The sequence below is a fragment of the Petaurus breviceps genome, unplaced genomic scaffold, assembly GCF_028583685.1.
Source record: "Petaurus breviceps papuanus isolate PSGF00001 unplaced genomic scaffold, PetGlider_PUasm1.0 189, whole genome shotgun sequence".
In the NCBI taxonomy this organism is placed as follows: Eukaryota; Metazoa; Chordata; class Mammalia; order Diprotodontia; family Petauridae; genus Petaurus; species Petaurus breviceps.
Window position 1 is genome coordinate 36,385,850 of NW_027185809.1, and position 27,780 is coordinate 36,413,629.

Here is a 27,780-nt window from a genome sequence, read left to right on the forward strand (position 1 = left end):
CTATAGCCTTATTTATGCAATCTGAATTTGTTTTCACTAACCAAATGATTTCAACACAAGTTTTACTATGTTTTGATTTACCTTAATAATTAAATTAAATCAATAAACAATTGATTTAAATTGCAGTAGTATCATTAAACTTCACTCACCTTCAGTTGCTTTCTGATTTCAAAGTAAGTTTTCTTTTTTTCTGGGAGCACTTTGGGATTCACCTTGAATCTGGGAGCCCAATCAGGACTTGCTTGGTGTCCTGACGTTGGTTGTTTTAAAGCAGTAAGCAACAGAAGGGTAGGTAAATGAACTCAAATTCTACACTTTTATTTTCTAAAGATGGTCTAAAATGTCCTTATTTTTTTGCCTTCTAATAATAAAAATTTCTTCTCACAATAAACTTATCCTAACTTTAAGTACAGTTTTTAAGTATACCTGTATTCTACATTAAAATTAAAATCAATTTCACAGATTGGTACCCCAAAACTTCGAACTTAGAGATTGGCTAACCAAAACTTCTTCAGGTTTAGCAAATATGTTTCCTTTTTAAAATTTGAGGTATGAAATTACTTAAACTCACGAGAGTTTTAATCTAATTTCTCCTATACTATTTCCTAAGTTTTTCTTATGTTAACACTTACCTGAATTCCTATTTCATTAACAGTGCTTAAAATTCAAACTACAGCTTTAAAATCAATCCCTAGTCATTTTAAAGGTCCCATTAAGAAATAACTGATCTGTGAATATTGTTATTGTTGTCATTTTCATTACAATCTATAGTTCATCAAAACATACAAATTATAATTTAGAAATAAAATAAATTTGATAATTCTTTTTCCACAAATTTGGTTTCTAATCATTTCTTGTATCTTAGTTCTCAATTAATCTCCGAATCTGTCTTTCATCTCAGCAATCTCCAACAAGGCCAGTATTGGAAACAGAGAAAAAAAGAGAGATTTGTCTTCTTTTAAAACTTTTTTTTTTTTTTTTTTTACAGCTTGTCTCTTTTGTTTTATCACAGCAAAAGGCATACATAGGTAAAACACCTGTTAGCTATGGATTAGCACAAAGCATGAATAGCATAAAACAGATACTATTTCCCATTCTCTTAAAGATTTTTCTAATTGTATAAGGTCCCTTTCTATATGAACTAAAGAATCCTTTATTCCTAAACTTAGTTTCATGTTTACAAAATGGACACACAGAACAAATAACAAGACTTTCAACATTAAATCAGGCCTGAACTTCTCCTAAGTTTTTCTGTTAAGAGATTTTGAAGTCAAGATCTTACCTATTTCATCTATTAAGTACAGAACTTACTACCATCTTGTGGTTAGAGTCCTCTTCTCAGCCTAAGATAATTCTTCTCTTTCCCAATTGTGTGCTTTTAGAATCTTATCATAAAATATGTAATTTAGTAACAATATAAACTTCAGTCTAAATTGCCAATTGGGCTCACCCATTTAAAGAGCACTTTGTATTTAGAACAAATCGCTGACAGAAGAGCTGGCTAAAGTTCCATTCCTTCAGACTTTTTGCCAAAATATAATCACAGGAAAAAAGACTGAAACTAATAAAGAATTTAGCAATATCAATAGTTCATTTGTGCTAAGCTGATTTGGGGAGATTGTTCAATAAAATTCTTTAACTTTCTAAGTAACCAAAAATTTCACGGTTTGGTGAAAACAATTCCCTAAACTCTTTGTATTCTCAAACCAAACTTTATACAACTTTATATTTCTTTCTTTCATTTTTATGTAGAGTCCACCCTTGTCCCAGTGGGGATCCTATAGCATGCATTTATCCTTTTACACCTTACTCCATCTCTCCTGGGGGTGTCCCCAACCAGGAGTGGCACTCCTCAAAGGAACTGCTCCTGAGAGAATTGGACTAGATTCCTGAGGAACCTGCCTTTTGGTTTATTCGATCTGAGAAGTTCCCCACTGAAGACACTAGAGATGGCCTCCCTTTGACTAAGAACTGGGGAAGGGAATCTTCTATCTGCCTGAGTTCTGCCTATATGGAAGTTCTTTTCCTACAGGTAACACTGTAATAGTCAGGTATTTATTTTGGCAAATTCTCTAATACTTCCAATCTTTAATTTCTGGGCTTAACCTCTAGGGTCCTAAAGACCAGTCAATGAGGGCCTAAAGGTTCTTTATAAGTGAATATTCAGCAAAATTTATGCCTACTTTCCTTTAAAACTTGCTGAAAATTTAGCTCTGATAGAGTTGCTTAATTCTAAGCAAATATAAGTGATAATAAGCTTACTCACTAAATGAAAGGGCATCATCTCCTTTCCACATCTCTGTAAAACTAAAAATGAGCTTTTTTCTCAGGTCAGAAGTCGGTGGGATTTCTCCCAAGATGGTCACAGCTTACTGGTGAGGTGCAGAATCTCTCCCCTAAGGCTATCAGGTGCTCCTTCACGGTGGTGGCAGAGCACTCAGTGGGGAATCACTCCCCCAAGCCCTACCCATCCAGGGAATGGTCACAGGGTCCTTGCCCATTGTGAGCCACCAAAAGTTCCCCCTCAACACATTTAAGAGATTTCTCTGCTAATGACAAGAACCATTTAATTAGTCTTTAGTAAAAGAATTTAAAGGCAAAAAATTTATTTTAACCCAGCCAACAGGAAGTTTTTTAAAGTTAGTTAGATGGCTAGCTGGCTGAAAACAAAGAACTAGTAATTCCATTGCTGAATCTCCCTGGTTTAAAAAACAAACAAAAAACCCATGGCAACCAAGTGAATAAAAAGTTAAAATTATGGCCATATAATTTTTATAGGATTTGCTACCCAAATGTGGAAAAGAGGCATGGCAAAATACACGATCTTATTGGTTGACAGACCTTGCTCTTGAGGACCAAAAATGATGTATCAGTAAGGGGAGGAGAAGGGATTATAGGTTGGATGAAGCATAGAGCATTTCCACTGACCAAGTGGTTATAAGATGGTCACCTGCTCACGCTGGACAAGAGAGAATGGTCCAGGGGTACAAAAATAAGTTTGCAACTTTCCAAAGCATCAAGACTTGGTTTAGGGGTGGCCAGGTAGCACAGCGAGTAAGAGCACCGGCTCCAGTGTTGAGAAGACCTGGAGATCGAATTCCAGGCTCAGACACTTATTACCCACCCAGAAACACCCGGCCGTGTAACCTTGAGCAAATTACATAACCCCAATTGCTTAGGGGCGGCCAGGTGGCTCAGCGAGTAAGAGCACTAGCTCCAGTGTCGGGATGACCTGGATCAAATCCGGGCTCAGATACTCAGCACCACACCCAGAAATAACTGGCCATGTAACCTTGAGCAAGTTACTTAACCCCAATTGCTTAAAAAAAAAAAAGACTTGGTTTAGACATGAAATTTGAGTAAAACAGGATGGAGATATCTTTGTCAGCATTCTTGTGGTTGCACAAGTGTGCCTCACAACTTGGTAAACAAACAGTGAGCAGTGACCATTACATTAAAGTTTGAGGCCCACTTGAAGAACCTATCTATCCCTATATGATTTATATAGAATACCAAATGGATTAATACTGACTGGAATAGAATAGAGGTTCAAATGAATTATTTCTCACACTATTCATGTCATTGGACCACTTATGGAATTGGGAGTAGTTCTTATTCATATATATTTCAAACAATTCTCAATAAATCTTGGATATCTAACCTTTATTAGAAGAATTTAATTGAAAGGTTTCTTGACCTCAGTTAATTTTTTTCCCATGAAATCTTATCGCATCGATTTTGTGCAAAAACTTTTCAATTGACCCATATGTACCAAAATGTTTATAGCAACTCTTTTTGTGGTGGCAAAGAATTGGAAATTAAGGGGGTGCCCATCAATTGGGGAATGGCTGAACAAGTTGTGGTATATCCATGTTATGAAATACTATTGTGCTATAAGAAATGAGGAGCAGATGTACTTCATATTTACCTGGAGAGGCTTATACGAACTGATGCTGAGTGAGAAGAGTAGAGCCAGGAGAAATTCGTACACAATTACAGACACAACGTTAATGTGTGACGACCAACTTTGACTCTTCTCAGCAATTCAGAGTTATAAGTCAATCCCAAAAGGCTCATGATGGAGAGAGATGTCTACATCCAGAGAAAGAACTGAGTTTGAATCCAAAATGAAGCAAACTACCTGCTGTTTTTCTTTTTCTTGCTTGGTTTTGTTTCCTCTTTCCCATTGTTCATTCCATTTGATACAGTCCTTCTTTATAACCTGACTAATGCCTAATGTGAAAGTACTTGCATATACCAAACTTGATTGTATGCCGCTGGAGGAGGGGGGAGAGGGAAGAGAGGGGGAAGGAGAGAAAATGTGAAACTCAAGGAATTGTGGAAATGAATCTTGTAAACTAAAAGTAAACAAATTAATAAAGACCAAAAAAAACCCAAAACCCTTTTCAATTGTACACAATTAGAATTGTCCATTTTATCTCCTGTGATCCTTTCTATCCCTTGTTTGATCAAGAACTCTTTCCTTATTCATACCTGTAAATGATACCTCCATCTGTGCTTCTCTAAATCTATTCATGGTATGACCTTTTATACAGCTTTGGAGGTTATTGTGGCATATGGTGTTGAATTGGTCTCAAACTAATTTCTGCCAAACTTCTATCAAGTTTTCCAGGCATTCTCCACCTCCCACACCCCATACTGACTCTTTACCCTACAAATTAGGGTTCCTCGGTTTATCAGACATGATGCTATTATGTTGGATTGTTTCTGGCTCTGGCTGGTTTCTTTTAAGAAAAAAAATTAAATTTCTTTGTTTTTATGTAAATTTATCATTTGTATCGCCTATTCCCCCTCTCCCAATTGAATAAAAAAAGAAAAATAAAGCCTGTCATCATAAACATACATGGTCAAGCAAAACAAATTCTAATATAAGTCATGCTGGATAACTCATGTCTCTCTTGACATTTTAAAATTCTTTACTTCATTGTCAAGAGGTACTCTGGACTAGTAGTTTATCCCTGTATGAATCAGAGGTGTAAAAAGCTTTCAAAGCTGATTACCTCTATAATGTTGTCCATTACATTCATATACCATAATTTTTTTTAAAACTGCCTCTTGGTCATTCTGAAATAAGAGAACAGAGTTCCTTAGGTTCCAATTTTTGATTATTACAAAAAGAGCTTTTATGAATATTTTTGTATATACAGGTCCTTTTCCTTTATAGAGGATCTCTTTGGCATATAGGCCTAGTAATGGTACGGGTGATCACAGAGTATGCCCAGTTTTGCGACTTTGGGGGCACAGTTCCAAATTGCTTTTTAGAGTAGCTGCACCCATTTACATCTCTACCAACTAACATCTCTACCAACAGTGTATTAGTTGTTGCCTGTTTTCCTACAGCCCCTCAAACATGTTATTTTCCTCTTTTGTCATCTTGACCAATCTAATACGTAAGGTAGAAACCCAAAATGGTTTTGATTCGCATTACTCTAATAATTAGTGATCTAGAGCATTTTTTCATGTGGTTATTGAGATTTTGGATTTCTTAATTTGAAAACTGCCCATTCATTTACTAGAGAATATATATTTTTTAAAACAAGAATTCATTTTGTTAACTGTTTTAGGGATAAAACTGCTATATTCACTTCAGTTTCTTTTTAGCAGTTCTGGTCTACCCTTATAAAATCATAATCTATTAAGAAATGATTATTTCTCCCACACAAGTTGTACTTATTTTACTACTTTCTTCCCTTTTTAAATGATGTTTTCTTCTCTCTAAAATAGTACCAGAACTACAACAACAAAAGTATCTGAAGAGGTTGAAAAGATGAGCTGCTGAGACAAGAGGACATGAGAAAGGTGAGTTACAGCAAAGGCAGCAGATGTGAAGAAGCGGGAGTAAGAAGAAGAGGGATCAGGCTCGATTTGGAGTGGGAGCACTTGAGTTCACACTCACTCTGCAATCTGCTGTGGCTGATTCCTTTAGCTCTCTAAGCCTCTGTTTTCTCATCTATAAAATGAGGGAACTGGGACTAAATCATCTTTAAGGTCCCTTCTAGCTCTAAACCTATGTGCTATAAGCAGAGTAGAAAATCATTACTGATAATTGCAACTTTGTAATATAGTTAGAGATCTGGTGATACTAGGCCCCCTTCATTCCTACTTAAAATGTTTATTTCCCTTGAGGTCCTAAACCTTTTATTTCTAAAAATGGATTGTTTTAATTTTCCTAGTTCTATTTTTTTAAAAAACTCTTATGATTAGCATAGCACCAAAGCTGTAAATCACTTTAGACTCTACTATACCACAAGAAATAACCCTCCAATTATTTAAATCTTCCTTTATTTCTGTAAAAAAAAACAAAACATAGTGGCCTCAGACACCTGACAGCCACTTTAACTGGCTGTGTGACCTTGGGCAAGTCACTTGACCCCAACTGCTTTGCCTTTTCCCCTCCAAAACCCCCCCCCCAAAACCATAGGTATATTTATATAAAGTTGTAGTTAATCTTAGTAGGGTAACTTCCAAAACTTTGTATTCCTTTAGTAGCTACTTCAAAATTTTCTTTTCTATTGCTTTTCTCCTGGTATTTATTAGTACTATATAGAAATATTCACTACTTCTGTAGATATATTTTGTACTCTAAAACATTATTGGAGGTACTATCTTGATTAGTTTTTTCCTGTTTCTTCAGGTTTTCTACATGTGTCATCTTCAAATAGGAATAATCTGGCCTCAACTTTTGTCTGTTTGTTTATACACTTAATTTCTCCTTTTTGTTGACTATTATAGCTAGCATTTCTAGTACTATATCAAGAACAGCTGATACAGGGGCATTCTTGTTTTACACTCATTACTTCCTGAGGAAAGGATCCAAGATTTCTCCATGCCAAATAATGCTAGCTCTTGATGTTTGTTAAATATTTTTGATTGCTTTAAAGAACACTTCCATAGGCACAATAATACACACTACTAGTTGGAGTTATGAATTGGTCCAACCATTCTGGAAAGGAACTTGTAATTACGGTTTGAAAAAATGATTAAAATGTCAAGATCCTTTGACTCAGAAATTCTTCTGCTATGCATTTACCCCAACAAAATCAAATACAGAAAAAAAGAGGTCTTATATATACCAAAGAAGATACTCAGATTCAGAAATGGTTAAACAAATTATGGTATATTAATGTGACGGACTATTACTGCACTGTAAAAAAGTGATAAATAGGAAAAATAAGAGAAGCTGTGGAAGAGATACAAAGCAAAGCAAGTAGAACCAGGAAAACAATTTATCTAATAAGTAGAACAAATAATCATCACTTTGATATGATATATTTTGTATCTTGTCACTTTACTGAAGGTTTTATCTAGATCAGTTTCCAACTAAGTAACATAACAATATACTTTTGGGAGGAGAGGGAGAGGGAGAAAATTTGAAACTCAAGGAATTGTGGAATTGAATGCTGTAAACTAAAAGTAAGCAAACAAATTAAGAAAGACCAAAAAATAAAAAATATATATACTTTTAGGACAAAGTAAATGAAAATAGCAACTTGATGTATAATTATAATGTCCAACTTTGGTGGCAAAAATGAGATATGAGTATGTACTTCTATCCCATCTTTGCAGAGGTAGAGGGCTATTAAATGTGGAATACTGTATAAAGCATTAAACTTGGTGGACATATGTGCACATACTTTTTTAGGATGTTTAACATAAATAACTGCTCTTTTATTAAAATAATTTTTCTATCTATTGATAATAATGTGATTTATATTATTAATTCTGCTAATTATTTTTCTACTGTAAAACAATTTCTGTATCTTGATTATAAACTCACCATTTCTGGGGCAGCTAAGTAGCACAGTGGATAGAGTGCCAGACCTGAAGTCAGGAGGACTCATCCTCCTGAGTCCAAATCTAGCCTCAGACACTTACTAGCTTTATGACCCTAAGCAAGTCACTTAATCCTTTCTGTCTCAGTTTCCTCACCTGTAAAATGAGCTGGAGAAGGAAATGGCAAGCCATTCTAGTATCTTTGCCAAGAAAATTCCAAAGAAGTCGTGAAGAATCCTATATGACTAAAACGACTAAACAACAATAATTAAAAATTCATCTTGGCAATAACAAATTTTTATGTGTTGCAGTAGTCTTTTTATTAAGATTTTGTTTAAAATTTTTGTCTCAATATTCATTAGCAAAATGGGTCAACAATTCTCTATTTGTTTTATCATTCATTTCTTTGAATATTAGGACCATTGGTCTTATAAAAGGATTTTGGTACAGTGCTTTCACCCTTACTTATTGAGAATGACTTTTGTAGAAGTGGTATTAATTATTCCCTATGTATTTGATGTACTTTATTTTAAATCCCTGGAAACCAACCCCTCCTTTGTAGTTCATTTATGGTTTGTTCAATTTTTGAGCCAGGTTCAACTGTGTTTTCCTCAAATATTTAGTGACCTGTAATTAGGAACTTTACCCATGTTTTGATCACTTTTTTTCTTAGACATTTCCCCAAAAATTTTAGGAATGAAAATTTCCAAAAGATACAATGGCCAATGTAACATTGAAAAATATGTTCTTAACTCAAAAAAGGCTCATGTACAAAGAATATCTAATGTGCTACTAAGATGAAAAGGAGAATTAGCTTAGAAATGATGGCATATCTACCTTTGTGAGCACCAAATATGTAAGACTTATCATGGTCTTCAAATTTAGAACCCCTGATAATAAGTATGTTTTCCAATGACAGAAGCTTTATGGGTCCCTATAACCTTTTCTTTCTACTACACAACTATTGTATTCTTTAAATAAAATTCAACTTTTAGAATAAAGCAAATAAGTTAAAAAATTTGACTGACCTTTTATTACTATGACTGAAAGCTCGATATTTTGGCAATGGAAATATAGTCAAAATTGTCCCCCTGAGGACAGGGACTGTCTTTGGCCTCTTTTTGTATTCCCAGTGCTTAGCATAGTAGCTGGCATAAAGCAGATCCTTAATAAATATTTATTAAGTTGAATTAAATAGAGCAATTGCAAAATAAAAATTCTTCTCTTTATTAGCCATTGGTGAGATCAGAGTAGTAGGCACACTTGGTTCTGGGTTCTCCTCAATCAAAATACTGGTAAGAACATATTACGTATAGAGTATTTTCTGTATTTTCTCAACAGAAATTACTTCCATTTATTCACTCTTTGTACAATTCTATTGCTCCATAACTAACTGGTGGGTGGGAGTACCAAAATTTAGAAAAGGAAAAGTTTGCTCATTGATGTGACATAATCATAAAACATCCCCTAATCATTTCCTTCACTGATTCCTCCAGTCTCATCTATAAATGATCAGTCCAGTACACAAAATCATGCTATCTTTTTATATTCTGTTTGGTTAGAGATAGCCTTCTGGAATGGTCGCAGAGGAATGAAAACTCATTGCAAACAATCAGTTTATGGGAGACTATACAAGTTTAATAATCTTACAGAATACCATAACACAGTGAAATGACTCTGTGGATGTTTTCATTATTTTTCTTTTTATTTAAAATAATACTGGAAAAAAATGAGGCACAGAGCATTAACTTAGAGTTCAAGCCAATGGAATAAGGAACAGGGGATCCAGATGTTGCTCCTAAGATCTCCTTAAAGCACCATGTGATCTAAAAGCAATTTGCTTTTTATGATTCCTTTTCCTGTTAAGCAGAGATGTATTTGTCATACTTAACAGAAAGTATGAAAAAGATTTCAAATTTTGTAAATAAGGTGTACTAGATAATATCAACTTTGATACTTTAGGTACTGGTTACAGTTTAAATTAAACTAAAAGAATACTACTACTAGGACAATTGATAAGCAATCCCAATAATTTCAAATAGCTTTGAGAGATCTAAGTAAAAATTTAAAGTATTTTAATTTATAGATCTAAGAAGCGCATATATATGCGACAAAATACACACACATATATAATACGTGTATATAAATACATTTACACACACACGCGTAGATATAAAAAGATCAATACCTTTAAAAAGAATCATCAGTTCAACCAAAAAGAAGAAATTGCATGCAGGCCAAAATTAAGCAAGTCATATTTTAAGTATCTATGCCTTGCTACAGGATATATTTGATATTGATCCTAAAAGTTTTCAACCCAAAAGAAACTACTACTCTTTATCTAAGGACTATGAGATGACACCAGATATTCGAAATACTATGTCTGCTCATTCTTAACTGTCACCTTGCCTAGACTATAAATCGTGGGGATTCCTTTGCTTTACAACAATCCCTAAAAATACTGTCTGAAGTAAAATTTAATATCTAATTCTAATCTTTAAACATAAAAAAGATCAAGATATTAATATTTTAGGAAAGTAAGGTTCTGTGCCCCCCCAATATTAGTATAAGGCACCATCTGCTTGTAAATTCACTTAAGTGGCACAGCCCTGAGCACATTTCTTCCTTCTTATCAGGAAGGTAGAAAGATGCTCTTTTAACAAAAACCATGAAATAAATATTATTTCACATGCCTATATAACTTCCTCTCTACTTTGAATTTGATTTTCACTGTGAATCTACCTGCCACAACCAGATTAGCACAACCTTTGCCTGTACTATGCTCCTTCATTTTATTGAGCAGCCAGAGATAAAATGATTAGGACAAAGAAACTGATGAATATATGTGAAGCTAATACAAATTTGTCAGGGCAAATTAAATTCAACAAATCTATTAAATTCCTATTATATGCAAGATACTGTGCTAGGCTCTGATTCTACAAAGACAAAAATGTGATATTTGTTCTCAAGGATGTCTCAAAAATGCCTTTGGGATTAATTTTTTTCATTATTTGCAAGTCTCCTATTATTATAAAGCCTATGATCTGTCACTATATTTCCTGTCCCCTTCACTAACATATCACTCTCTTATTAAACAAAAAATATTTAATTTATCTCAAATAATACTTTATATAGATCTATATTATGGGAGATAAAGAACAAGCAATTATCTAAGGTAGCAAACTGAGACTTGTTTTTATACATGTAGGCCTACATATTGTGTTAGTGTTAGTGTTCCCCATGAAGTGTCTGAAATGCCTCAAAGACTAGATTTAAGGAAAGTGAGATCTGAATGGTATGGACACCATCTAAAAACAACAGTGAAAGAGGTTTTGGAAATACAATTTAATTCCTACTTAACATAGTACTTACATTGTCCATGGGAATGCTACAACTTTAAGTAACAAATTTTAAATCTGAATGAATCAGGAGTAATAAACCTTAAAGCGTCCTCTCTGCCATTTCAACTGAACAAAAATTAATGTCTAAGGACTTTCCCATTCTTAGACAAATTTGAAACAATGTACAATTCTATTTTAAGGAATTAAAATTGAAAATTGTGGAGAGATAAGTCAACTGACCCATTATAATTGATACTTAAATAGCACTTCATGCTTTGCAAAGCAGTTGACATGCAACTTCTTGTTTGATACTGCGGGGTAAGAACTGTAGGTATTCTCGTCCCAGTTTTACAGACAAGGAAACTGAAGCTCGGAGAGTCTACATGAATTAGCTGCCCAGCATCTCAGAGGTGAGAGCCTAGCACTTTCTCACTCCAAGCACAGCACTTTGTCCACTACCCTCTGTTAATGCATTTTCAGACTTCTCAAATATGATCAAAAATAGTTTGTAGTTGAAAGAATCTACATAAAACTGTGTTTAGTATCTAGCTCACAACTCTCTCCTCATCCTTGTAAATACAAAATGAATTTCACCTTGTGTACAGTCTACAAAATCTAAAAGCTGGAAGAGACCTCAGAAGCATTTAGTCCAATTTTTTTCTTAAAGGAATTTCTCCTATAATGTATCTGACAAGTGGTTATCCATCCTATAATGGATAGAGCTCACCTTTCTGAAGACAGCCCATTCCATTTTTGGAGAGCTTGGATTGTGAGGAAGTTTTCACTGATATCCCATTAGCATAAGTTACTTACCATAAGTCTAAGTTTACCTCTCTGCTGCTTCAAAAGACCATGAGTCTGACAACTTTTACTAGAGCCAAAACTGTTTCAAAAATACCTACCTGGTACACAAAGGAAAAAACATTCCAAAGGTACAACATCATCTTCTATTTTTAACAAAGACCCTAAGCATTATATAATCAACACTGCCCCCTACTGATCAACAATTATACCAAATAGCATAAACAACGTTATCTTCCAACATATAGTCGTAAGACATTTAAAAAAAACTCAATACCTTATTAGAACTGAGAATAATTGGAGCCAAAGGTTGAATTATCCTTTACTATATGAAATAAGAAAGCCTAAGACACTGAATGAAAGAAGTAGTAGCTATTACATTTCAAACCATAATATAATATCACCAAACATACAACTGTAGTCAGCCAAGACTGAAAAGATACGTAACTTTAAAAGTTATATGATGTCAAAATTAGCATGACTATAAACAAACTCAAAGGGAAGTGAGCTAGCCTAACTGTTACCTGAACGGGTTCATCTACTAGATTATTTAGGTCTAGAAAATAAGACTCTTGAATACTCTGCCTCTACACTGGGTATACTTGACAATAAGAATGAATTCTGTGAGAGACTGTCCAAAAACAATGTTCAGGAAGAAGGGCAGCAAAGTATATTTGCCCTACAATTACAACTTCCAAGCTAAGAGCTATATTATATAATAAAATGAATACTTACCAAGGTTTGTGCCATCTTCACCCATAACGCATTTCATGGAGGTGATGATTTGTTCTACAACAGGTGGTGACAATGATGTGGCATATACGGCACTATGAGAATGTGTCCGGAGATAGTCTATCAATTCCTGAGAAAGTCAGCAAAAACACATGATTAGAGGTATCTCTTGTCTTTAAAGGCTTTAACAATGAAACAACTATCCTATTGGCATCTAGTACAGATTTTCTGCTTCACTGTCATCAATTCTAATCTCTTAAACCAACAAGTTAGGCTGACATATAAAGTTACCATTACATTTCAAGAAGAATTTATCCCCAAATCAGGAAAATATGTGGCTTCCATAGTTTTTTACATTGAGTAGAATATATGATTCTCAAAGACTGGACTAGCTTCATTTTTGGTTTTGTTTCTATCTCCAGTTCTTTATACTGTACCATACATAGCAGGTGCTTAATAAGTATTTATTGTACTTAATTCTGCATGTTAGGTGTTTGTTGAATTTTATTCCCCATGTCCTAACACAGAAGGATATGTCCTCCAAAGTCTAAACTCAGCAGAACACGCCATCTCATATTCCTAAAGAATGGCTTTCCTAGGCAGCTGTGTGGTAACTCTTCCTGTACGTTGTTCAATTCTTTCTATTCTGACAAAGTTACTACTTACATCTTACCCTGAGCTCCACAAGCTAAACCTTTAAAACCCTTAAACAGCAAACAAATAAGATAGTGTTGATATCTCAGACTCAACATTTTATGAACCTAAGCAAATCTCTGTAGATCCATCCATAGGTGAATGAAATTATAAAAAAGGAAACTATCTAAAAATAATCAGTGAAAAAAATCACTTACAGTCATTGAATAAAAATAAAGTTTGCCAGATATAAGGGTTCCACATCTTGTTTTCATGTTCCTTAACCAGCTGCCTTCCAAAAGAAAATGTGTATGCTAGAAGAAGGATGCATGTGTATGTGTGTGTATGTATGTATGTACACACATATGAGAACGGAACCAGTTAAATAAAAGAGCACATGTACTTGTTCTAATGTTCATCTGCATAAGAATCCAATTCCACTCTATATTGGATTATGGGAAGCAATACTGAAAGCATGTGCTTATTCTTCAGGTCATCATTTTTGTGATGTGTTTTCTGATCAGCAAGCAAAACTTTCCAAACACAGATCAGTTTCCCAAAGATGACCTTTTTCAGAGAGAGTACTTTAACAAAATAAAAAACAAAAAACCTAACCCAGACTTTGTATGCTTATTATGAAATACCATTAGCAGGGTGTCACTGAGAGACTGATTTTGGCAAAACCAGGAAAATATTGGATTCTTCCAAATTCCTGCTGTTAATATTTAACACCCAGCTGAGAAACTCAAATCATTTGGAACCCCAAAGCTAGCAAAATAACTTTATCCCCAGCTGGTCTCTAGAATCCTCTGCATCCAGGATCACTAGCACAACTCAAACCAAATAGAAGTCCCACTGTTAACAGGAAGTACCACTGTGTGTTCTCTCACACAACAGTGTATTCTGTACCTCAGACCAGTATTTAGTTTGGGAAGAAGCTATAAGAATGAAAACAAACAATAGAAGGTACCTTTAGTTCAGCAAAGGTACATTAGAGTTACTCACCATATAACCAAAGTGTGAAGTTCACTGGTGCTGCAAATCCAAGTAAGAAACAAATTTATAGAGCTAGGGAGGAGGGAAGAGGCAGTGAGTGCTGGGGTGGTCGGGGCTGCTGCTCTTGCTTACTCATTGCTGGAAGGTGCGGATGTGTATGTGGGGGGTGGAGAGTAAGGGGGGTGTGAGCTGTTGAGGGTGGAGGAAGGACCTCCTGTACCTTCTCCCCTTTCCTTTCTCACTCTGACAGGCTGGGGCTTAAGGCGCTGTGGAGCACCGAAGCAGGAGGGAAAGAACAAAGGACGGAAGTGGGGAGGGGAAGCCAGACTGGGAAGGGGACAAGCCCCTGACCCGACTTCCAGGGAGCAGGGAAGCTCAGTGTCAATTGAATCCCCTCCAACTCCAAGGCGCCTGGGATTGTAGCGCCTTGTGTAGTCCTAATGGCCGGAGCAATCCCCCCACCACCACCTTCTGCAAGTTACAGGGGGAGAGAGTTCTGAAGGAGGCAGAAGGGAAAAAAAAAGGAAAAAAAGAAAGGAAGAAAGAAATCCCACCCCTGGCTCTCCTCCTCCCTGGGCATTCAGAAAGAGAATTATTTCCGCCTGGTGGAAGTAGAAATCAATAATGAAAACTAAGAAAGGTGTTCCAGTATCAGGCAGTGAGACTGAGGACGATGACAAAATGGATATTCCCCTGGACCTTTCCTCTTCAGCAGGCTCAGGCAAGTGGAGAAGACAGGGTAATCTACCCAAAGAATCTGTACAAATTCTCCAGGACTGGCTCTATGAACATCGGTTCAATGCTTATGCTTCAGAACAAGAAAAAGCTTCACTATCCCAGCAAACACATCTATCCACACTACAGGTCTGCAACTGGTTCATCAGTGCACGCCTCAGGCTGCTCCCTGACATGCTGAGAAAGGATGGCAAGGATCCCAATCACTACACTATTTCCCGCCAAGGGGCCAAGATTTCGGAAGCTAACTCTGTGGAGTCTGCCATGGGCATCAAAAACTTCATTCTAGCTTTAGATGAGAGCTCATTTCATGCCTGTACAACTGGACCAAACCAGACCTTAGGAAGACCGCTGTCTCCTAAGCCCCCGTCCCCAGGATCGATTTTGGCCCACCCTCAGTGATTTGCCATACCACAGTGACTACACTGAAAAATGCCCCTTTCCATCTGTGCCCATCAGTCAGTGTCAGACAGAACACAGATATGCAGCAGATACCAGCCAACGGTTTCACAGACACCTCTCTCCTGTACTCAGAGGACACAGGTAAATCTGGACCAAGTGCAAATGCCCACAGTGGGCTTTTCAACACTCCCCCCCACCCCCACCCCACCACACCTCAACCAAGATTTTAGTGGATTTCAGCTCCTAGTGGATGTTGCCCTCAAAAGGGCAGCTGAGATGAAGCTTCAGGCAAAACTGATGGCCTAGCCCTTTTTTCAAGCAGCAGAATTCTCAGAAAATGTTTATGGTTGCTTGGGTGATGTCAAAAGACTAAGGACTGCATTATTTTTTTTTTATTAATATTTGCACAAAGGATTGCTGATATGAAGCTTCCTGTTACTGAGATGTCTTCAATGGAATATAGTCATTCCAAGAAATGTAAACTTAAAAGCTACTGTAGAAACAAAGGGTTTTCTTCTTTAAATATTTCTTGGTAGATTATTCATAATGTGAGATGTTTCCCAAGATCATGTGATTTTTTTTTTCCCACCTTCTCCCCTTATTTTTGTTGGTTATTTCTTTCAGACTGTGCCATACTTAGTAAAGCTATAGTTTTCTCATTCCCATGTGGAAAAGGATGCTGACATACTGTCTACTAAAGAAATTTTCAATTTTTTTAAGCAAGTATGAACCTAGTTGATTGGTGTTGCATTTTTCATGATGTAATAAAATATTTTCTTTAAAAAAAAAAAAGAAACAAATTTATACCCACAACATTGCTACGCAAGGGCCTACCAACACATCACTTAAGTGCTCAACAGAGATTGTCTTTAGTTTCCAGTATGCTCCCCATTTCTTGACCCACATTTACCTTCTTGCCTCCAATGTATCCTCCAGCAGCTCCAAAGCTCTTTGTGAATGTCCCCATCATAACATCCACGTCCTCAGGATTCAGACCAAAGTATTCTACTACACCCCGACCTGTTGGGCCCAGGGCCCCAATGCTGTGGGCTTCATCTAGATACAGGTAAGATTTGTATTTCTTCTTAAGGGCAATCACTTCAGGGAGGCGAACAATTGACCCTTCCATGCTGGCAAAACAGGGTAACAGGATACATAAACTTAGATTTTAACTGAAAGCTAATATTTTGGTTCCTGTTTGCTAACTTTATTTATGTGTCAACAAAGTCTGATTGTTCTATATGCAGCAACAAAAACACTGAAACTTGATTTGGCCCCATGACAGAATGGTTACCCTTTTTGCAACTATCACGGTTTTTAAAAGTATCTAAGAAGCCTCAATGTCTATTTTAATCCAAACATTATTTTTCATAATCCAGTCCTTTCTAAGGCAGGAATTCAATTATGGCTTCCAAGTACAGTTCATGACATAATGGTATTAAGAATAGATTCAGATGCCATAGCACAATATATCATTGATTGCTAAACAACATGAATACCATGTTTCTGCAGACTTCTAGGGAAAGAAATTTTATCTTTCCTAAGCAGTCAACAACAGAAATTAATCTACCCTGGAAGAAAAAAGGTCAGAACAGATTTTCCTCAGGCTTATATCTAAGAGTCAACAATGGATTTAAAATCTTAAAAAATTTTTGGTGGAAGCAATGAAAACGGTGAACAAACTGGGTATGAGAAGGGCAGGAGCATGGTCACAGGAAATAAACATCTGAAACAAAATGTTTTTTCTTTTTTTTTTAATTTGCAGGGGGTAAGGTAGGGCAATTGGGGTTAAGTGACTTGTCCAAGATCACATAGCAAGTTTTTGTGTTAAGTGCCTGAGTCCAGATTTGAACTCAGGTCCTCCTGACTCCAGGCCCAGTGCTCTATTCATTGTGTCACCTAGTCGCCCCTGAAACAAGATTTTTTAAAAGAAATATGCTGCCAGCATGCATAATTGTAATCAGCAAATACATACTGCATCTAAACAGAAAGGAGATAAGGAGAAAGTGTGGCATAACAAAAAGAGGAAGTCAGAATGTGAAGAAGAGTTATATTCCTAGCTACGTCACAAAGTCTCATTCAAATAGGCAAATGGCTTCTACAGTTTGAGCCTCAGTTTCCCCATCTGTAAAATGAGGGGATACCTAAGGTCAGCTTAAAATTTTTTTACTTCTAGTACTTACCTCAAAGGGTTGAGAGAATCATTTAAATATAATTAGGCAAAGCACTTTATAAACATAAAAGCATTATGTAAAGTTATCAATGCTAATTCTGTTATCATTAGTCCATGATTTTATGGAACAACATCACCAAGATGAAGGGCTGCAAGATTACCTGTATATTCCCTCCACAAGGATGAGGATTTTCTTCCAGGGTCTTCGTGTTCGAGGCTGTCCATACACAATAGCATCTTTTAATAGCTTCTCAAGGCTTTGCATGTCTAGAGCAAAGAGAAAGTAATTACAACACTCCACAAGTTGTTCTCCTTCATTCAATCAAGAATATATAATTTTTTAAATTCAAGAAAGGTGCCAGAAATGGCATACAGTTAGAGTGTTGAGGAAGATGAGAAAGGTGGTCAGCTTGAATTAAGATCTTTCATTTGGAGTGTCATCAGAAATTACAGAGATCCTGGAGATCCTGCTTAAATTAATATGACTTAATTGACCCAATTAATATGACTCTACTATTGGTTAGAGGTAACTCAGGCCTCATTATGCGACTATAAGCTTCTAAATAGCAGAAATTGACCCAACTAGGTCAAAATTTCTGATTTAATTTCTTTTTAAGAGTTTTGCTCTGTTCCATACCCACAGTCTACATCTGTAACCTCAGTCAGTCATCCCACAAACAGATGTACAAGAAAATCTGATTCAGAGGTTGGATGGATCAATGCAGGTACACTATTCCCATTGTGGGAATTAAAATATATACACATATACATTCTCTCTCTCTCTCTCTACCATGCCACACAACAATAAAACACATGTTCTAATGCTAATAGCGGGTTAGTAGTGTCATCTGTGTATGCAATTGAAAAGATACCAGAACCATGGAGACCATTTAGTTTAAATGATATCTGTATAATATCCCCAACAAATGACTGGTATTTGTTGAAGCACCCATTCCTCCCCAAGGCAGTCTACTTCAATTCTGAATAGCTTTAAATTACTAGGAAGTTTTTCTTCGTGTTGAGACTGTCTGCTCTGCTAATCTGCAGCTGTTTCTCATTCTGCCCTGATTCTACCAGAATGTACCACTACTGATCCCAAATTTTCAGTCATCCTAGCAGCCAACTGGGATAAAAAAAATTTGATTTGACCAATTATGTGGAATTATTAAAGTGTATTAAAAAAATCAAACATATATATGATTATGTCACAAAGTGTCAGGCAAGTAAAAAAAAAATGACCTCTACCTAGGGAAATAGTAAGGCCCACAAACTATTAAATATTTAACATTGAATCAAACAATTAGTTTAACTATTTAACTAAAAGTCACCAAAGCATTAGTTTGCTAAATTTTTAAAATATGTTCAATATTTCCTTGGAAGAGCATGTTTTCTAATCATAAGGTAACTAGCCATAGAGTTCTGAGATAATGATTCTTATTGTTTTTTGTTTTTGCTTTTTGGAGGGCAATTGGGGTTAAGTGACTTGCTCAAGGTCACATGGCTAGGAAGTGTTAAGTGTCTGAGGAGGCATTTAAACTCAGGTTCTCCTAACTCCAGGGCTGGTGCTCTATTCACTGTGCCGTCCCCTAATGATTCTTTAAAAATTATTAGGAAAATAATTTGTATGTGGAGAAAAGAATTATCTTAGTTTGGAAAATATAAAGCACACTCTTCATTACACCTGGGCCAGGAATTTAAATTGGGCTTAATCATGTATAGATTCTATCCAAAGGACTCTAATATCTTGAGCTTTTGCTTTCCTATTTGTCCCTCTGAGGGGTTCACTAGCCTAGGAAAGAATTTAACTTCCATTTTCATTGCTGCAGTTTTCCTGTACAGAAAGAAATTTTCATGTTAGATTTATTTAGTTTGAAAGTTCTAAATACCACAAGAAGCCACATATTAATGTTGGGTCTGTTACATATCAAGATAAACTAGAAAAAAAATCTGTGCAGCATAAAATCTGGGGGTGATTTTAAAAGTACAAATCCCTGTCATAAAAAGCCTTTTAAAAATACAGATATATGGGGAAAATATTACCTTACTATTTTCATAAAGGATGATATATAGAAAGGTGGCGGAAGATCTTAGAAACATGGCATTAGAAAACAATAAAGCAGCAGAATATGCATGTTTAAAACTCAAGTTATGCATTACCAAACAAGCCAAATGATAACTAATCCAGACATTCAAAAAATTTCCCAAAAGTATGCTTTCCGGAGTTGAAATCAAAGCTTCTGCTACAGTCAAGAAAGTGAGAAAAATTAGAAGGAACCACACGGAAATGTGCTAATTATTCTAGTTTTCCAATGTTGATATGCAGAAGAGAAGATGAAAAAAATTAGGAAATTTATTTTAGGTTTTAAAGAGAAAATATTTCCAATAAAATGGTTTACATGCAGAAATTTTACCGTATGAAGTAGAATTGTACAACAAAGGGGAGAAAGAACATAAAGGAATGATCACTTTAGGAGAAAAAGCCTTCCTTCAGCCTTTCCCCATGATCTAACTGAAAAGATAAGTGTTAAAAAAAAGAAACATCTTTAAATTCTGCTATTTCCTTTATATTTTCCAATATAATTATAATGCTTGGTGTAAGCAATGGGATTCCCAGCCTATGTTAACCACTAATCCAGAAAAATTAAATAACTAAAACTAACCAAAAAACATTGAAACCACTCACTATTGTGTTTGAAGATTCTAATAGTTGCTCCAGACAACCTTGCTCCAAGAACTAGAGATGCATGGTTCAGTTCATCACTCAATATGAGGCAGCCCTGTGTAGAATAGTCAGAGGAAAGAAAAAATTGATGAGAAAAAACAGGTCACACAAATCACAAAAAATTAAAACCATTAAAAATACAGTATCCTGTTAAACAGACCTAACACAAAAGCAAAGCCAGAAAATTTAAGGGGGAAAAAAGTCAGCATGAAAGCAAATAAATCACACTTTCTCCATACTCAACTTGATAAGGGATATATGCTTTAGGTCAATTAAAAATAATGTTTCCAATTTATTTTCTCATTCCAAGAATTCAGGCTTATTAAGCTATGTCATATGTATAACCAAGTGCATAGTTCAATATACCTCAAAATACTTATCATCAGCTTAGCACTGCCCCAATTGATGCACTTGCATAATCTTGGTAGAAGGTTGTAGTGAATTGCTTCTCCAAATTGGTACTTGGATAATACATTAGGTTCATAGTTAAAAGAATAATTTTTTAAAAACCTATGTCTGAAACCTGTTCAATTCCATAGGGGTTTGAGTTGTTTGTTCTGAGGCTTTTGCATGTTTATTTTTTGTGTGGGGGAAGGAGAAGAACTGAGACCAAGGGGGACACTGTTTTTTCTCACAGTCTAATGTTTGCCCTTCCTTAATATTAGAAATGGGTAGCAAAGTCAAAGTTTTATCTTTGCCCCTAAAACCTAGCACAGAACTCTATCCAGCACAAAGATAACTTTGCTTTTGCTGAAACAGGAAAATGTGAGATTTTTCACTACTTATTTAACCACTCCCAGATTCTGATATTCCACATTGTTCTAGGATTCAAAATAATCTTGCCAACAAGATTGCCAACAATCTTCAACAGGTAAGACCTGTACTCAAAAGCAGATTTTCCTGTCAAATATAAATCTCTTTCAGTGAACTGAATTGTCTTCATTCCTGGCAATGGCTCAATGTGTATGTGTGTGTGTGTGTGTGTGTGTGTGTCTGTGTATGTGTGTATGGGGGGCAGGGGGTTGATTTATCGGTCAAAACGAGCCTGAAAGAAAAAAGTTCAGTGATACAATGATTAGAATTTCTTCTTCTCCCTCTTACAAATGGATTTCAACTGCCCTGAGACATCATAGGAATATTCTTACAGTACTTCCTCAGACAGTCTGATCTGATTCAAATCAGGATTCAAAAAAATCTGCCTACTAGATCATCTACTTCAAAAGGGGCTATATTCCTCTTATCCCACATTAAGGGAATAGTTTTAAACCTGATCACTTATGGGGTCCAATACATTCCTGGAATATATTTATACTTTAAAATTCAATGAAATTATTTAATTCTTCCCTCTGTCTGCTTAATTTTTTTTCCTCAAAAGGGTATTAAGGATACTTTTCCAGACTAAAATTCAAGTAACCTTTGCAACAGTTCACATACACCTAAAGGATTATTAATGCAGCAAAAAGTTACAAGGTTAGTTGGATTTCAACAGATGGGATCTATGGTATATGAATCAAGCAGGCTCATGTTTACAAGTGACTCTTTTGGCGTGTTTTACTAGAAAAGCAAGGTTGGTGAGTTATCTAACAGGTGTGCAACCAGGAAAGCTAACCACACCTCAGTATGACTTAAACAGAAGAACTGACTATAAGTTCTATTAGAATAATTTTAGACTAATAATTTCCATCAATAATTTCTCATACTCGGCAATGTGCACCTGTTAGTGCTTTGTTACTTTTTGCCTAGGTAATGTGTGGTTATCAGAATTCATTTTTTCACTTGTCTGATGTTAAACTTCCCTGGGTTCTTATCAGTATAAAAAACCCCCTGATAGACCAGGAACAGTTTCCACAAATGAAAGCCCTTCCCTTTGGCCCACCTCACCCTGACAGTGTTTGTTTCTTCCGTGATCAACATGGGACAGTGAAAAGTGTGCTGGATTTAGAATTAGAAGGGTTGAGTCAAAGTACTGGCTCTGATACTTAAGAGACGTGGTTAAGGGCAAACAGTTTTCTATATTTGGGCCTGTTTCCTCATCTGTAAGATAGAAATCATTTTGATGCTCCCTAATAACAACTAGCATTTTTATACCTCTTTATAGATTCCTCATGGGATTGTTGTAGGAAAGCACTTTGCAAAGCTTAAATTTTTATGTAAATGAATTTTCTCCCTTCTCGAATCCTGCTATTACTAGACTATACCAGAGCATCTTGAGGGAGTAAGAATGCTCCCTTTGACTCTCTGATCTTGATGCCAGCAAGCTAATTTAACAACCCTCAATTCAACTGGCACAAGGTCAAATAAAGTTTACTAAGGAATTGGGGGTGGGCATGGGGAGAAGTAAAACTATGTTAAGAAGAATAGGACAGTGGGGACAAGGAGGGGGTGCCAGGGAGGGTCATGCCACAGGAAGGGGCAGTAGCACTGTCCAGAGAGAAGGGGCTGCCATCTGGGCCGGAGACACAAGTGTAAGAAGGGGCTGTTTCAGTCCAGATGCAAAGAAGTATGTGTTTGGAGGCTGGGCCTGGGTCTGGTGGTTCATCTCAGATACACAGAGACTGACTCTGGAGGTTATGACCATCCTGTGTTGATGTGAGAAATACTGAGACGTTGGAGGGGGTCCTGCTATTCGTAACAGGGTTGCACAGGATAACCCTAGAAATAATGACGTTGCAGCCCCGTTGAGAGGATGTAGAGACGGCCGAGGGGGTAGCTTTAACTGTGACAGGTGTCACCCAGGTGAAGATTATGACTGAGAATGAGCTGTTAGCTGTGGCCTGTGAGCAGTTCCTGGGGAAAAATGTCCATGACATGAAGAATGTAGTCCTGTAGACCCTCGAGGGCCACCTGCGATCCATCTTAGGGACCCTGATGGTGGAGCAGATCTACCCGGACCGGGACCAGTTCGCCAAGCTGGTGAGGGAAGTGGCTGCCTCTGATGTGGGTCACATGGGCATTGAAATCCTAAGCTTCACCATCAAGTATGTGTATGATAAAGTGAATTACCTGAGCTCCCTGGGTAGACGGCCCAGGTGCAGAGGGACGCCGACATCAGAGTGGCCCAGGTGGAGCGAGACACAGGCACCAGGGAGGCCGAGTGCAAGAAGGAGACGCTGGACATGAAGTTCCTGGCAGACATGACAGGACGCCAATTCCAAACACTCCTTCGAGCTGAAAAAGTTGGCCTTCACTGAGGAAGTCAGCATCAAGACGGCTGAGGCCCAGCTGGCCTACAAGCTCCAGGCCGCCAAGGAGCAGCAGAAGATCCATCAGGAGGAACTGGAGATTGAGGTGGTACAGAGGAAGAAGCAGATCGACATGGAAGAGCAGGAGATCCTCAGGAAGGCCAAGGAATTTGTATCCACCATCCGGCAGCCCCTGGAGGCAGAGGCCCACCGCATCCAGCAGATCGAGGAGGGAGAAAAGGTGAAGAAGGTCCTCATGGCCCAGGCTGAGGCAGAGAAGATTCGAAAGCTAGCGGAGGTGGAAGCCATGGTGATTGAGGCCCTGGGGAAGGCTGGGGCGGAGCGCATGAAGCTCAAGGCTGAGGCCTACCAGCAGTATGGCCACATGGTCAAGCTGTCCCTTGCGCTGGACACCCTCCCCGCGATTGCTGCCAAAGTGGCTGCCCCACTGACCAAAGTGGAAGAGGTTGTGGTGCTCAGTGGTGACAACATCAAGGTCACTAGTGAAGTGACCTACCTGCCAGTGGAGCTGTGTAATGGAAATGCAGATTTAAAGATCTTCCCTGCCCCTAGGCTAAAGTACACCTGGAGCCTGGGGTGGGAGGCTTGTTTTTCAGTAGATACTTCTTGATTGGCCAGTGGGTCAATAAGGTTGTTACATTCTCTGAGCTAAGAGAAGGCTATATAAGTCCTGATGTGTAGCTTTGTTTTGGGGGCTCACTTTGAGAAGTGTTCTGTGATTTGATCTGAATTCTGGGAAGCCATTGTTGAGAGTCCCCCTGCTTTGAAAAACCCAGATGTTGAAACCCAGATGTTGATTGGGTATGGATGTAAGGACAGTTTGGAAAGCTGTCTACTTGATCTGTTTCTGTCTTGATAATTCTGCCTGCATACTTTGAAATTCGGGGTGCTGACCTTTTTCCCCTGAACAAGGTAAACGATATATGTCTGACTGATTAAAGTAAGCTTGTTAGCCCATTTTGAGTTGCTTTCCTTTATCAAAGCAGATCCAAGAACCTGTGGTTGCAGCAAACCCTGAGGACGCTTGGGGTGCTTGCCGCTACAAGCTGCCAGCCTCTGTTCGTGCTCTCACTGGGGTGGACCTGTCCATGATCCCTCTGGTCCAGAAGGCAGAGGGGACTTAGGGCTGAGGAGGCCTGGCCAGCCCCTGCCCTCTTACACAGGTTCTCCTACCCAGGGATAATGGAAGTTTCGCTGGCTCTGGTGCCTGACTTCGTGGGGGCCAGGAGTGTGCCTGGCCCATCCACGTCAGTCTGTCGTGTTGTCCTCTGCCTCTCCTCTCTTCTTCTGTTCTCCACCTCTTGGTCTCTTCCTCCAGCTCTGTTCCCTGTCTCCTGTGTCTGTGTGCGCACTTTCTCCTCTCCTCCACCGATCATAGTTGAAGCTAAGGATGTTTGCAATCACTGTCTGTCTTGGTGACAATCCTGGTGGCTGTGAAATTCCTTGGCCATCCATTTGTCCACCCTATGGCACCAGAGCACGGCACACGGGAGGAGGGTGACCTGGGGTGGGGAGGCCTTGAGTCATGCTGCCATGTTCATGGGAAGTCACCGCCAGCCTGGGACTGTGATATCTTCCTTAAGACATCCCCTGGTGCTGCACCCTCCCACTCCAGTCAGCCCTCCAGGGCAGGGAGCACTGTGATGGGGCCCGTGGTTCCTCTGTGTAGCCTCTTCTGACTTACCTGTCAAATCACATCTTTCTACAATCTCTCCTCTCCCCAGGAGAACAGTGGAGATGCCTTTTGTTTCTCCAGCTACCAGAATCCATTAGTGGGTGTGGGTTGTTGGGAGGGTCAGGCTGCCCCCATCCTCTGCAGGGGCTTCACCTTGCCCAATACTGTGCCAAGAATAGAAGGAGACTTATCTGGGCCAGTATGCATTTCCCTTCCTCATAACTCAGGGTTGCCTCCTGCTTGGGCATGATCCTGGGGGCACGGAGCAGGCAGAAGGAGAAGGTTCCCTACTGGATGAAGGTACAAGTTTGTCCAATTTAGCTCTTGGGCTAAACCCAGCAGAGAAGCCAGAACCCCAGGACTGCCTGCCCAGAGAAGGGCTGCCGAAGAGGGTAGCAGGCTAAGCTCCCGACGCTTTGCGATGGGTAGTCTACATCCCAGTGGGTGGATGGGGATGTGCCACCACTGGGCAGATTCTGGTGTTGCTAGGCCCTAGGTGCTGCCCTTTGTCCAGGCCTCCACGTTCCTCACGCCACCTTACTCTAACCTTTCCACGGGATATGTCCCTGGTTCCATGTTCTTGTCCCTTCTGTTTGATGCTCAGGAGCCTGTCATAAAAAACATATAAAGTTCCTCCCAGCTTGTATGTTCTGAGAGCTGCCGATGGGGCAAGGAGCTGCCCTTCGGTCTAGCTTGTCCTCAAATCACTGAACCATCACTCTCAGCCAAAAGAGAGAAGGTGGAAAGAAGGATGGTCACCCTGGTCAGCCAGAGTCTAGGCCAGGTGTATCATGGGCTGAGCTAAGAAGGGCACAAGCTGGGAGCATGGAAGAAGCTGGCATAAGGCATGGAGTGCTGTGGACATCCCATCTGGGCATGGGCTCAACCCTACATGGATGGGGGACCAGTTATCCCTGAGGCTGCCCAAGCTGCTGGCCTATGTCACATCATTGTCTCTACATGTGAATGCTGCATGTCTGGCTTGGGCCCTGCCCCCTTCCCTCTGGTATAATAAAGACTCCTTGCACCTAAAAAAAATTTTTAAAAAAGAAAAGAAGAAAAATAAAAAAGAAGAATAGGACAGTTGAAATTCAACAGTTTGTCTGTGGCTGATCTTCTTTCTCTAGAATCCTGCTTTTATCTCATTCTATTGGCATCCACTTAGTGACTGAGCTGGCTCATCCTCTGTGTGATTGTTTCCCTTTAACTAGAGCTGTAGCCTAAACTAAGCCCATCTAAATAGCCCTGCTGTTATTATTATTTATTTATTTTTTGCTTTTTGGAGGGCAATTGGGGTTAAGGGACTTGCCCAAGGTCACACAGCTAGTTTTTGTGTTAAGTGTCTAAGGCTGGATTTGAACTCAGGTCCTCCTGACTCCAGGGCCAGTGCTCTCTCTATTCACTGCTCCACCTAGCTGCCCCCCACCCTGCTGTTTTATATCCCTGAAAACTAAGCACTGAACTTTTTGTCCAATGTTCAGAAATAATTTTCTTTTACTTCTGATATCAAAATTGGTAGGGGCAGCCAGGTGGCGCAGTGAATAGAGCACTAGCCCTGGAGTCAGGAGGACCTGAGTTCAAATCCGGCCTCAGACACTTAAAACTTACTAGCTGTGTGACCTTGGGCAAGTCACTTAACCCCAATTGCCCTGCCTTCCCCCCTCAAAAAAAAGATTGGTACCACTTTTAGACTCCCAGTTTCTGACAGGCCTTAACTACAGATGCAATAAACATATCAAACCTCTCCAATATAGCTACAGCTCCACCCACTTCCTCATGGCCTTGAGGTAACAAATCATTTACAGAAATCACCCCATCCCAACCTTAGGAATAGATATCCAAAGTCCTATCTTAGACTTTTTACAATATCATAAAAACCATAATGACAATATATAGTTTTCATGACCAGGAAATGTGATGTCTAACATATCTCTCTTTAAGTTTTTCTTATCTCTTCTGATTAGGATCATAGATTTAGAGATGGAAAGAACTTTAAAGGTCCTCTAATCCAAACCTATCATTTTGGAGATGAAGAAACTGAGACCCAGAGCTTAAATAATTTGCCCGGAGTCACACAGTGTCTAAACTGCGATTCAACTATGCCCAAAGGGCTATAAAACTGTACTTATCCTTTGACCTAGCTATACCACTACTAGGTCTGTATCCCAAAGAAATCATAAAAAAGGGAAAAGGACCCACATGTAAAAAATATTTATAGCAGCTCTTTTTCTTTTGCAAAGAATTGGAAACTGAGGAGATGCCCATCCATTGAGGAATGGCTGAACAAGTTGTAGTATATGAATGTAATGGAATACTATTGTGCTATAAGAAATGATGAGCAGGTGGATTTCAGAAAAACCTGGAAAGTTTTATATGAACTGATACTGAGTGAAATGAGCAGAATAAGGAGAACACTGTACACAGTAATAGCAACATTGCACTGATAATCAACAATGACTGATTTAGCTCTTCTCAGCAATATAATGATCCAAGATAATTCCAAAAGACTCATGGTGGAAAATGGTATCCACTTTCAGAGAAAGAACTACGGAGACTGAGTGTAGATTGGAGTA

At 38.2% G+C, this 27,780-nt stretch overlaps 1 protein-coding gene and 2 pseudogenes across 2 annotated transcripts in view; 2 read left to right on the forward strand and 1 right to left on the reverse strand.

The window, feature by feature from the left end:
- Nucleotides 1-27,780, reverse strand: part of SPTLC2 (serine palmitoyltransferase long chain base subunit 2) — a 173,847-nt gene that overhangs the window by 85,315 nt on the left and 60,752 nt on the right. Inside the window, exons 6-10 of one of the 2 annotated variants that reach the window (XM_069092325.1) lie at nucleotides 20,291-20,384; nucleotides 17,769-17,874; nucleotides 16,345-16,564; nucleotides 12,672-12,798; nucleotides 9,479-9,653 (exon numbers count right to left, since the gene is read on the reverse strand). In XM_069092325.1, coding sequence (XP_068948426.1) covers nucleotides 9,604-9,653; nucleotides 12,672-12,798; nucleotides 16,345-16,564; nucleotides 17,769-17,874; nucleotides 20,291-20,384 — 597 coding nt within the window. In that variant the 3' untranslated portion in view covers nucleotides 9,479-9,603. Of the gene's footprint in view, nucleotides 1-9,478; nucleotides 9,654-12,671; nucleotides 12,799-16,344; nucleotides 16,565-17,768; nucleotides 17,875-20,290; nucleotides 20,385-27,780 lie in introns of those variants that run through there. The other variant, XM_069092324.1, reaches the window with a different exon arrangement.
- LOC138164467 (homeobox protein TGIF1 pseudogene) lies at nucleotides 13,988-16,234 on the forward strand (annotated as a pseudogene).
- LOC138164469 (flotillin-2-like) lies at nucleotides 22,986-26,459 on the forward strand (annotated as a pseudogene).